Genomic DNA, 12,366 nt, shown 5'->3' with positions numbered 1-12,366 from the left:
CTATCGCACACCCTGTAACTATGCTGTGGCTTCATAGAAACATTTTGCATCCCTTCATGAAGCATTTTATGCCCCATTTTACCAACCAATCCTTGATCGCAGCCTGAAGCTGTGCAGAAATTACTACCGTTACCTTTCAGAGGGACGCGTGAAATCTGGTGGGACCCCCAATGTTGCAATGGTTAGAATAGAACGATCTGTGCCGGCATCAACACAATCCGTTCATAATTTAACGTCTTTCGCTCAATGAACAGCAAACACACTTCTCTTCAATTTCATTTGCATTTATTCTAAAGGGAAAATATATAATTCAATAAATACTGCGCAAACAACATTGGTAAAGACAACCGAAGGTGACATCAACATTCAAGAAAACATGACAACGCACACGGGCAGGGGGGGGGGGGGCAACAGATAAGAAAATCAAGATGGGCGACTGAGCTGCCAAATGTTACAGCGCGGGCATTTGAGCAAGATAAATCAGGGAAGTTACATTAAAAGCGCATCAATACCATTGATATTTAAACAGATCCTTAACTGTAGATTAGAGGAAAACAACAACACTAATTTACACTGTAAACACTGCTCCTCAAGACTTTAGAAAAGTCGCTCATTTTCAAATTAACGCCCATTTGTTGTTGACATAAAATCATCCGACTCCAGTGACGGCCCGGTCACACCAGAGAGTGGAAACAGCGAGAGTTCTTTGTCCTCGTCGTCGCAATATTTATTCTTCTAAAATGTGAGGGCTCATTGGTGAGCTAACCGCTAACGCACTAGCCAACCTAGCTAACTCAAATTTAGCGTCATTTTTTTTCATTTTCCGTCCATGCCAATGACTCCGCCTCCGCCGTTTTATTCTCAGTATTGTACATTCAATCAAGTAGTGCCAATGATCGTTTTCATTGTTTATTAATCTGCTGATTATCTTCCTGATTAGTCATTTAATCTGTAACATGTTGAATGAAAAAACGACGAACAGTTGACCGATCCAAACGGTTTGCTGGCGTGACGGGGCCTTCATGAGCATTTTACCCAGCAGTGGAGTCTACACATTTCAGGGAAAAAGCAGAGCGGCTCTGACGTTTAAGATTCTAATAAACAAGCTTTAATTGTTGCTTGCATATACACTCCCTCCCTAAAGTGCGGTGGGAAAATGACTCATTGCTCAAACCAGCTGTCAAAACAGACGATTTTACACAATTAAACACATTTTCACTTAGACTAAAGCTCTCCGACCCATTAAGGGTCCATTAAAGGGGTATTTAAACGTGTAATGACAGTTATTTCAGTGTCACTAATTGACGCTGCATTTGTTTATAAGATGGAGGAATCATTGGGCAAATCCTTGAGGCCGACCCACAGCTCTGAGTCCTTTTGCTCGCGGCTCCCCGTGCGATACAAAAGGAGTCCATGAACCTGTCAGCGTGGAGAACAGTGAGGATGATCCGTCTTTGCGTTGTCTGTAGCTGTTGGCGTGAAATTAACGGGCACAGAATGGCTACAGACCGCTACAGACGTGCGGATGTCAACTCAAGGATCGCTCAGCGGCTCGTGGTTGAAACTCAACGGGGTGGGGCTAAAAACAAAACAATGATGCGGGTTACACACCGACGACTTCACATTATACCGACGACACATCAAGAGACACGGGACACACAGCGGCAGGTTTCCGTTGTGCAGCGCTGAGGAGTTCCTCTTTCTAGTGTCTAACAGTCACAGGAACGAGCAAAAGGTCTTTGATCCCCCCTCCATCGCCGCTTTTGGCTCTACTTCAAACGATCACATGCTCTTAAACCCCTCTTCCGTTCACGAATGAGCGTATACCAATGACATCACTCCTGCTCATTTCCTGCCTCGAACCGTGTCCGCTCCGTCCTCCCCGGAGGGAAGCGGGTCACTTCCCCCGAGCAAGTAGCTCACTGACGGATAGCTTCATCGTCTGGCGGGGCGGGGCAGGGTGTGGGTGGGGGGGGGCGTTTCACGTGGGTGGGGATGCTACTACGCGTTGAGTTTTCCAGCGACATGAACATGAATTGAAGCTTATAAAACCCCTCTCCGGACAAACAAGGGGTCTTCAGCATGCAGGAAAGAGCGTCGCCCCACAGCTCCCTGCTCGCACTGTGCCCGGTCCTCGTTCTCAGTCCGATCCCCCTAAGTCTGATCGGTCACATGACCGAGCAACTTTTGGCTTTGTCCTTCCGCAGGTCCGAGGCCACGGCCGCCAGGTCGGGCCTGCCGGGCATGTGCGAGATCCTCTTGTTGCCGCGGGGGGCCTTGCTGCGCTTGACGTTCTTGTTGCTCTTGTTGATGCAGGCCAGCGTGGCCACGTGGAAGATGTCCCTGACGCTGTTCTCCGACTGCTGGGCCGAGCACTCGATGTAGGGCGCCGAGATCTGCTTGGCCATGCTGGAACCCTGAGAAGGAAGCGGTCGAATGCGGTCACAATACGGGAAAAAAGGGGCTTGCAACAAAAACGACGTGGTTTTCTCTCCTCGGGATCAGCCATGGCGTTAAGTCGAGTACAATGAGCGACTATTCATGAATGACTCCAGGACAAATGTGTCATTTACAACACTTTGGATCTGCATACCTGGTCGTAGGAGACTGGCGTCTGCCTGTGGTTGGAAAGCTCCACCAGCGTGTTCAGGTCGGTGCGCAGGTCCGACTTGCATCCGACCAGCAGCATCTTGGTGTTGGGACAAAACTCTTGGATCTCCCCTTTCCACTGTGGAGGACGACAAACGCTTGCATCACGTAACAGTCCGAGAGAAAACAATGTCGACCACTGCTAGAATAATATAAGCAGAAAATCAATATTTAGCTCTGTTTTCCACTGCGATTAAGGAATCAAATGTGCATGTTTTCCTGAATGACGTGACACAACATCCCATGAATCCCCCCCCCCAAAGGTTAAAGCTGCCACTTCCTGGAGCCCCTCGTGCTTTCAACCCTGGAAGGGAACTACAAATAATCCTCATGTTTCCTCCCGGACAACAATAAATGCTCTGTGATCGATGGCATTTCTCCAGGGGCTTTAAGCTGAGGCTGATGTGCCTCAGGGCTGGCTGGTCAGGGGATCAAGATCACCAACATCCAAAGAGGAAGTTGTTTTGTACAATGTGTCACTTTCTGTCTGCACAAACACCACTTGACTAAAAAGCCAATGCTCATTCCAATCTAGATCGTCCGAAACATGACCTGCGACTGACGCAACGTCGAGGAAACGCACTCGACTTACAAAAACTAACAAACGTTGTTTTCATGAGCCTTTTTATCAGTCAGATGACTGACTGATGCGGCACGTCCTGCTTTAGGTTCAGCACACACATGTGGCAGTCAGCCAGCGCGACCACAGTCATCAGACCTCAACCGCGTTAACCCCGTGTGAGTAATTGGCGGCTACGTTTCGGTTGAAAAGTCAGCCGGTGGAGAACAGCCTCCAGGTCACACTACATCCTAACCGCACAAGATCTGCCGCGACTGAGGCCGCAGAAAAACCTCTCGACTGTAGACTTGGTCTTTGTCAGTGGATCAGACAAAATCAAAGACTTTAGCGGAGGAATTGGCCGGAGATGGCCAAATCTTTCAGGTGAGACAAAACGGCGTCGGCGAAATGGCTTCAAATGAACCCCCGTGTCCGGAGCCCCCTTTACCTTTTTCAGTACGCTGTCGAGGGTTTCAGGGCGGCTGATGTCGAAACAGATGAGGACGGCGTCCGAGTCTGGGTAGGAGAGAGGCCTCACGTTGTCGTAGTACGGAGATCCTGAAACAGAAGATTTAAGAAGTTGAAAAAGTATTCACACATGATCTAACGGTATGTCTCTGAACAGCACTGTGATGGTTTTTTTCCCCTGCGAGGCCTAAAATTCTTCACTGAAAAGGAAATGGCTGCATTGAAGTGAGGGGCAGGAACCACATCTACAGAGAAAACCACAAACAGATTCTTCTGAATCAATGAACACGCCCGAAAGTTCGCTTTAAACTCTGAAGCATTTTTTGGCCGCTATTCTCATATGGCATGATTGCAGCTCAGCCATAATCCATAGCAACCGGGGCGAGGAAAACAAAACAAATAATGCCGCATCAGTCGGAAAAATGTGCCGACTACGGCGAGATCACTTGTTGAAGAAATCCTCTCCCGGAGAACAGACTCCAAATACTCGCAAACTGAAAACATGTGTGAGGGAGACGCCCAGCTCTCCGGCAGACTGAAACATCTCCGGGGAGGAAGGGGGGGGGGGGGGGGGGGGGAGGGAGGAAGGGGGGGAGGGGAGGGTGGCCTCATGTCAAGATCACATGACGAGCCAGAGCTGACCACACAATCGGCTGGCAAAAATCCGGAGAATTTTGTTTTTGGTAACTGACGGTTGCCCCTGGGAGGTCCTCTACAAACACTGCCGTGGAGAAAAGTCAGGAATGCACTTTCTCTCACACACACACACACACACACACACACACACACAGGGATCTAGTGTTCCCAACCTAAACGGTCCGGATGGGAGACGACACCGTTTATACAATCTGCGCTTCCTTCCAGGCCCGGGCCTCGCACAACAAAGCATGACGATGGCGTATGTGTGCACAATAAATGAACCGCCGCTGCACACAGAAATCTGAACCATATCTATGTCCACAATCATACATTCCCAGTGTTCGAGCCAGGGCGGGGGGGCGAATGGGCTGGTTAGGTCACTGCTCCAGCCAACGGGGATAATAAACAATCCTGTGAATTCTACTGTCTCACTTTCCCAAATGTTGATACACACGGGCCAACAGAGGTTGCAGCTAATTTCTGTGTCGTAATGCCTTTTACCGTTTCAAAAACTGAGAGTCAGTGAAGTATGGGCGCCAAGAACAACCCAGAATAAATTATTTTGACGTGAACATAAACGTGTTTTTGGCTTTTCCCCCCCACTCACTCCCTCAGGAGCCTTTGTGAGGCCGTCTGATAGGCGACACCACCTAAACAAAAAGGAAGTACAAGGCGAGGAGGAACGTGGGATCCCCTGCAAGAATTTATTTCCCATTTTTCACGGCCGCCTCACAATCAATCACGACCGCATTGCATTGTTTGAAGGTTTTTCTTCTTTCTTTTTTTTTCAGCCCTGAGTGCCTGGAACCAATCACTGGAAAAATAAGACCCCGCGACTGAAAGGGGAAAGAGTCGGTTGACATTTTACGATGAATTGATTCTTTTGAGCAACCCGATGGAGGGGGAACACACACACACTGAGTGGCTGGGTGGAGTGTGTGCGTGTTTGCGATGCGTCTCTGTACATATGCCTGTGATATTACTTGGAGATTTGTGTATTTATGGCCGCGAATTTCAAGCCTCACAACACATAGGATCAGAATTTGCCTGCAGCTTGTGCGCAGGTCTGTCAATGGTTTTCATTTGAGACGTGAGAGCTTTTGAGACGCTCTCCGTCTTGATTATCGTTTACAGCGGAGTCGTAACTGCGTCGAGGTCATTTTCCAACCAAGCGGAAAGATAAGAGGACATCCCATAGACCTGGTGACAGCCATCTAATGAGCTCCTGTCATTGTTCTCCCACAGGATCTCTAAATCTGGACAAAGACACACACCCAGTCCTCCCTCTCCGTCCTTTAAACACACACACACACACACTCTCCCGCCCTCTCGCCTACTCTTAAACCTATTCCCCTTGTGCCTCGCTCACAGCAAATGACTGCACGACGACGTGCGAGGAAGCAGTACACTGCGAGACAATGCCAAACCTCCCACTGAAGAAAAACTAAATGTCTTTCCATGACTGCGCAGAAACTTTTACAAAATGTAAAATTAAAAATGTCCTTCCTTCCCGGTGTGCTGACTTCCCCAACAGCTGGGATGACAAGCCCCACTTGACGCACATGAAACTAGTCGGAAAATGCATTCTGCTGTATTCCCGTGATTGTGACTCAATATTCAAATCCACAGATGTTCTCTCGACTTCCACCGAACGACAAAACAATCTGACGTTCCCCGATGCCGCCTGTCGGGAATACGGTTCTTAAATAATCCCGTGACGTTTCAGACACTTTCTGTTGGAAGCCTTCACACAAAAACGGCTTACAGACATGGAAATGTACTTTTATCGCACACGAACACACGAACACACACACACACACACACACACACACACGTGAGGTAAGCCAGCTGCGGCCCGACAGTCTGGAGGTATGGTCTGGCAACAGGTCTGCTGATTTACTGCATAGCTCACATAGCTGAGTTAACTGAGCTGAGGGGGGGGTGAGAGCGCGCGTGTGTGTGTGTGTGTGTGTGTGTGTGTGTGTGTGTGGGGAGAGAGGCGCTACGCCTTCAGAGACACCTGTGGAAACAACAACACAGCGACAGGCACGGCCAGCCATCCCCAACACACATCATCCAGCTTCAGTAACCACTCGCCGGCCAGACGCATTCAACGCAAACAGCGAGGAACCGTTGTCAGCTGTTGTTGCTGTGGTTACCGAGATATTTGCTGCTGCAAACAGCGCCGTGTAAAACTTGTAAAAGGTTTCTAATTGCTTTTATGTATGCTGCGATACATGTGTTACTTTTCACTGCAACATTACAATGTGGTATCATATACATTACTGTAAGACAGGGTAGGGCGATTAAAGGAATATATTGTCGATCAGCCAGTATGTCGCCATTTTTATGGGGGCGATTTTTCTAATGAATCGAGGAGGAATCCACATTAGAACTACAAAAACATGTGGAGGACCAAGAGGGCAAGGTGTTCCGTGTCAAGACCGGACACGGGTTTTAATGGCGGGTGTAACATCACACAGAAAGTCCTTCCAACACATCAGCAGACAGGAAGTCTTTTCATCTCTCCCAGAATTCCACTGCCCTCAAGTTGATACACTGTATCGGCCACCGCCGGCTCAAGGCTCTCGCTCGCCGGTCGGCAAATTCCAGCGTGATTCAATTTCCCCCCTTGGAAACGAGGTAGGGCTTTAGCGGACCACGCCACTTCTCTTTCACTCCGCCGAGGATCTAACCCGGCCGGGTACAATGGGGGTCTTTGTAGGCGAGGAAGGAGAAACCTTTAGTCTGAGGAATGCCAGACATGCGGCTCCAATTCGCTGAGCACAGAAATGTGATCCGATGCAACAATGGCCGCCGACACAAGAGAGTGGAGGGGGGGGCACGGTTTGCAGAGGAGCTTACTGAACGCACAAAAAAGTCCCACAGTTCAACTGTTCAGCATGACAAGAAACAGCGCACAGGGAGACGACAACCTGGGCTCCACTATCATCACAGATCATCCTTTATAAAAAACTCCTTTATCTAGCGTTTCCCCCTGTGTTTCAAAGTAGGTCGTCTTCTAATCTGTCGGCAGCTGCTCAAATCAGCCACTAAACAAAACACAACGAAAAGCGTCCCTGAAGGTTCCCCAGGACAAATATTACCAAATGAGATCCACGGGGTCCAACACGTGGGTCTCTTTGAGAGTCCTTGATGTGAAAATGCCCGACAGTTCCTGTGTTTTTCCTGATATTATTTTATTGAAGCTTGCATTCCTCCGGGCTTCGGCAAATTGCCTCAAGGAAGTTGGAACGAGTTGGGGTCAGATCTCACCAGCCATACGTGCGTCGGTGTTGTGTTTACAGCTTGTCGTCCTGTCCCCAGGCAGCCAAAAAATAACTGTATGCAGGTCTAAGAATCGATAAATTGTATAAAAGTATGTGCTGCTTTTCTCTGTAAATTAGCCATTTGAAGACATCACCTTGGGGTTTGGGAAAGTGTGAGTTTCTTGCCATTTTAATAATGAAAACAGTTGCCAGCTGCAGTTCCCCTGCCTGAGATTACCTGCTTTGCATGTTTTGAGATGGATCTTTGCTCATTTCAAGTTGCATGGCGAGAGGCCTCGGGCACACGGGCCCACAGGGGTTGTTCTGTTTACCTTCCCCGTCTTCCTATCCTCCCGTTTACCTCTCACGCGGAAAACACCTTCGCAGCACATTGAGACATGCGGGGAGACGGCATTAACCACTTCCTCTTGGTGGTGAGAGACGTGCCAAGCATCAAAGGGTTCCCCGTCGGGCCCCGCCCTGAGGCCTGGGAAGCAGAGCTAGCGCCGACAAGCTGGGTGGGTGGAGGGGGCCAAATGGGAGGCAATACGACAGGCAGGCATTTACCTTAATGACCTGAATTACTTCCATTACCCTCCCTTTTAAAACACACACGGCAGCCATCTCATTAGGCCACGCGTCACCGCAGAACAAAGACCACCACGGTGTGTGATTGAGAGGGAGGGGGTTGGATTGTTTGTCTTCATCTCTGCGTCCTGGTCTTTGTCCTGGTGCATGCTGGGGTCTCACACACACACACACACACACACACACACACAGCCCACCTCAGGAGATAAGGGATCGATTGGATTGGCTACGGCCGATGGGTTGTCTCTACAAAGGGGACGAGTCGAGTCGAAGGCTGTATCAATCAGTCTCTGGGTGTGTGTGCATGCTGGGTGGGGGTTAGGATTGAAGGTGTGTGTGTGTGTGTGGGGTGGGGGGGGGTGTCTGGCTCCATCTCCGACCCACTGATCTAATAGGAACGGCTCTCCCCCCCCAACCCCACCCTCGCTGTTTCATGAAGCGGAGAGAAAAATAAAAATGGCTCCAGGCGGCCAGCCAACACAGCGCAATAAAACAAAATTCTCACCCTGGCCAACTTTAATTTCTTCTTCCCCAGCCTGCGCACGCACACACACACACACACACACACACACACTGTAGGGGCGAAAGAATTTGAAACCCGACCTCCCTGCCTTTCGCTCGCTTGCTGAGCTTGGAAACGAGGGTGACTTACTCCGAAGAAAACATCCAACTTGATGTCGCTTTTGCAGCTCAAAGGGAGGCTCAGCTGTTATTTGTGCAAAATCTAAATCTGTTAAAATCGATTCTGCGGTTTTGCTTCGTTCTTTAAAGTTCAACAAAGTTGCTCAAACGTCGCTCAGGAATTCCAGGCCAGAGACCCGCAACAGCTGGCTGTGTGCTTGTCCCCGCCCATCACACACACACACACACACACACACACACACACCACATGCTCACACACACACAAAACATACGCCTCGCTCACGCCTCACTGCTGTGCTATTCACTGCTCGGGCATTGATGGATGGTAAAGTGGGTTTGTTTACACACACACACGCGCATATTTAAGCACACACAAGGGGACACAGCAGCTGGTTTGGACCCCGAACACAAAGTCCAACCAAACAAGTGATAAAAGCTGTTGGACACACGTTGCACAACAAAACTTTCCCCTCAAAAAAAAAAACCCCGCAGTGGGAAGAATTTCAAAAGTGTGTTCTCCAGATGTACGAATACGTTCAGCCCGTCTTTACCGTTTCTGCCTTGGCCTTTCCTCAGCTGGGAAGAAATCATAAATCAAATCCAGCATTTCCCACTGAACTGCGACACTAAACCGTTTCTATGTAGGTAGAAGGTGAGCCACTTTCCTAATCTGGGGGGGGGGGGCACGTGTCTGGTTTGTGGGACCAGCAATTCTAGACGATGAGTAAAGGATTAACCCAGCTTTGTTGATTAAAATGGGTCAGAGATTCATTTCGTTATTCAAAAATGAAAGCCTGGGCCTCTTTAAATGTCACGATTTGGACATATTTTAGGGGAAATACGTCAATGTTGACTCATGAAGACGAAACTGATTCAATTTGACACCCCCCTCCACACACACACACACACACAACAGGAGAGCATGTCCACAGGGGTCACACAGGAATTGTGCAAGCAAACCCGCATGTTTGGACATGTTTGGACATTTCACCAGGATTGATTTGCATTGACAATGAAGCACACAAGAGAGGTGATAGGAAGGAAGGGAGGAAGGAAGGGAGGAAGGAAGGAAGGGAGGTAGGGCTGGGCGATAAATCGATTTAATCGATTAATTCGAATGTGTGCTTTAAGGCGATGTGTTTTATTGAAAATCAAGAAAATCGCCCCCACCCCTTTTTCCCGTAGTAGAGTGCGCGCGCATTGTTTACAAACTAAAACAATGGCGGCCAGCAGCTTCACTGCTGGCCGCCGCCACCTCACAAAAACAACCCAGCATTTTGGAGACATTCACCAACTGTACTCCGCATGAGAAGAAGAGTGCCCGGTGGAAAGCCATCACGGATGCAGTCGCGATGTATATCGCAAAAGATATGGTGCCCATATACACCGTGGAAAAGCCGGGGTTTATTCACCGTCTCAAAGCTTTGGACCCCAGGTACGTGCTACCAAGCCGTAAACATTTTTCTGACGTTGCCTTGCCTCGGCTGTACAATAGTACACGCCAAAGGATCTCTGCGGAGCTGGAGGGGATGTCATTCTACTCCGCAACAACTGACCTGTGGTCCAGCAGGTTGACCCAGACACCGATCCACTTGACTGGTGGAAGCGTCACCAACTTAACTTTCCAAGGCTAAGTACTTTAGCAAAGAAATACCTCTCTGTGCCAGCTACAAGTGCCCCCTCTGAGAGGCTTTTCAGTGTGTGGGGGGGGGCATTGTTACATGCCACCGTGCATGCCTGAAGCCAGAGGTAGTAGACAGGCTTGTCTTCCTGGCAAAAAATATTTAGAAAAAACATGCACTACTGTTTAATACTGTTGGTTATGTTGTGAATGCACTTGATTTTGTTTACATGCACTTATTTACTGTGCAAAATATGTTATGTTGATGTTAGATCAGATGTTGCACTTTTGAAAATGTGAATGTTAAAGGGTCATATACATTTTATTTCATGCTGTGTTTGTATCAGTGTATTCAGTTAGAAAAGCTTACTGTAAAAAGTTACATTTGCACAGTTGTTTACAATGGAAGGCTACTATTTAATGCCATTTAATGTTATGTTTAATTTAATTTTATATTTAAATGATTCAGGCAAACAAAAGAGTGACCAAATACTTTTTGTATACTACAGGCACCTTTCTACAATGTTCAGGTTTTGTTTGCACTTTATTTTTATCAACCTACTTGGGAAAATCATCACAAAATAAAAGAAAAAATTGTTTTCAACAGCTTCTGTCATCTGCAAAAAATTTTGGGGGAAAAAAATCGATTTAAATCGTGAATCGGATTTTTTGTAAAAAAATCGGAGATTTTTTTTTTAGGCCATATCGCCCAGCCCTAAAGGGAGGCATAATTACCTGAGGTGTCCCACAAACTGAGCTCAATCCTCTGCGTGTCGATTTCAAAACTGGCTGTGTAGTTTTCGAACACTGTGGGGACGTAGCTCTGCAGGAAACAGGAATAAAATACATGAACTTTTGTTGGACATGGCTAAAACGAGGCCTATAAACAGAGGAATAATTATAAAGTATTATACCTTTTTAATAACTAGTGCCAATACGCAACTAGTATCATATAGCACTGTTACCACTACTAGAACTGCATTTGTTGTAAGCATTACAGCTCCAACACATACTAATACAGATGCATGAATCATATAATATAGGTTTAACATTCAATACATGTCCTTCCTCATTATTGGAGCACCCGCCCTTCTGACACATAACGTTACGTTCCCACACAAGCGCGAGGCGTTTTCTCCGCGTGCTACTAAACACCAGGTTAATTGGCATCACGTTAATCAGTCCGGGTCTCACCTCGGGGAAACAGTCCTTGGCGAACACGTGAAGCAGGGCGGTCTTCCCGCACTGGCTGTCCCCCACCACCACTATCTTACACTTCACGCTCTGACTGGGCTCCATGCCGGATTTCAGAGATAGTTTCTGACACGAGCGTCTCTCCTTCATTGATTGCGGAAATGGAAATGAAGCGTAAAAGTCCAATCCTGCGCGCGCGTGTGTCGTGGAGTCGTCGTCGTACAGCGACAGAAGCGTCTCCCTGCTTGTCCGTCTTCTGTCCGCCTCGCCCGTTATCTCCGCTTGCTCTGTGCCGGTAAATGCCATTTGCCTGTATTTATAACGTCGCAGGGAGCCAATGGCAGCGAGGACGAAGCTCGTCCCTCCCGCGAGCCCTACGCGTGAGCCACACACAGCAGCCCGCAGGACCTTCCCTCCGTCATGGCGCCCCCGTTCGGACGACCACAACTTTTACATGAAATAATAATTAACAATATAACATTCGAAAGAAATTGAACTTCACTGTTCTGTGTTGACATGTACAAATTGATAAAAAATACAAATGCAACAATTTTGAAACACTACTTCCTGTTTCCACAACATGACAGGAAGTAAATAAACTCACAATGCTACTAGTTAGTTTGATTTGAGCTGCTAACTACAATTAGCATTCAGTTGAAGGAAGATTACTGAAGAGTAAACCGTCATTTAGTCATGGCCCTTTCTTAAAAACAACTGTGATCGAATGGAAATGTGTT

The 12,366-nt window shown here is 47.9% G+C and overlaps 1 protein-coding gene across 1 annotated transcript; it reads right to left on the bottom strand.

The window, feature by feature from the left end:
• Positions 1-274: 274 nt before the first annotated feature.
• Positions 275-11,906, bottom strand: rnd3a (Rho family GTPase 3a). The gene is made up of 5 exons (XM_079296607.1): positions 11,630-11,906; positions 11,171-11,258; positions 3,657-3,766; positions 2,594-2,728; positions 275-2,417 (listed from the first exon to the last, which is right to left on the bottom strand). The coding sequence occupies exons 1-5, from the start codon at positions 11,777-11,779 to the stop codon at positions 2,169-2,171; spliced, it is 732 nt and encodes a 243-aa protein (XP_079152733.1). The 5' UTR covers positions 11,780-11,906; the 3' UTR covers positions 275-2,168.
• Positions 11,907-12,366: the final 460 nt, after the last annotated feature.

This window comes from Melanostigma gelatinosum (assembly GCF_949748355.1).
Source record: "Melanostigma gelatinosum genome assembly, chromosome: 24".
Classification (NCBI taxonomy): Eukaryota; Metazoa; Chordata; class Actinopteri; order Perciformes; family Zoarcidae; genus Melanostigma; species Melanostigma gelatinosum.
This window is presented reverse-complemented; position numbering and strand designations above follow the sequence as displayed.

Coding starts and splice junctions, on each gene's coding strand:
- rnd3a (XM_079296607.1), bottom strand. CDS start 11,779: ATGAAGGAGAGACGCTCGTGTCAGAAACTATCTCTGAAATCCGGCATG. Junction 11,259..11,629: donor CCAAGGACTGTTTCCCCGAG/GTGAGACCCGGA, acceptor TGTTTCCTGCAG/AGCTACGTCCCCACAGTGTT. Junction 3,767..11,170: donor CAGTTTGTGGGACACCTCAG/GTAATTATGCCT, acceptor CTTCTGTTTCAG/GATCTCCGTACTACGACAAC.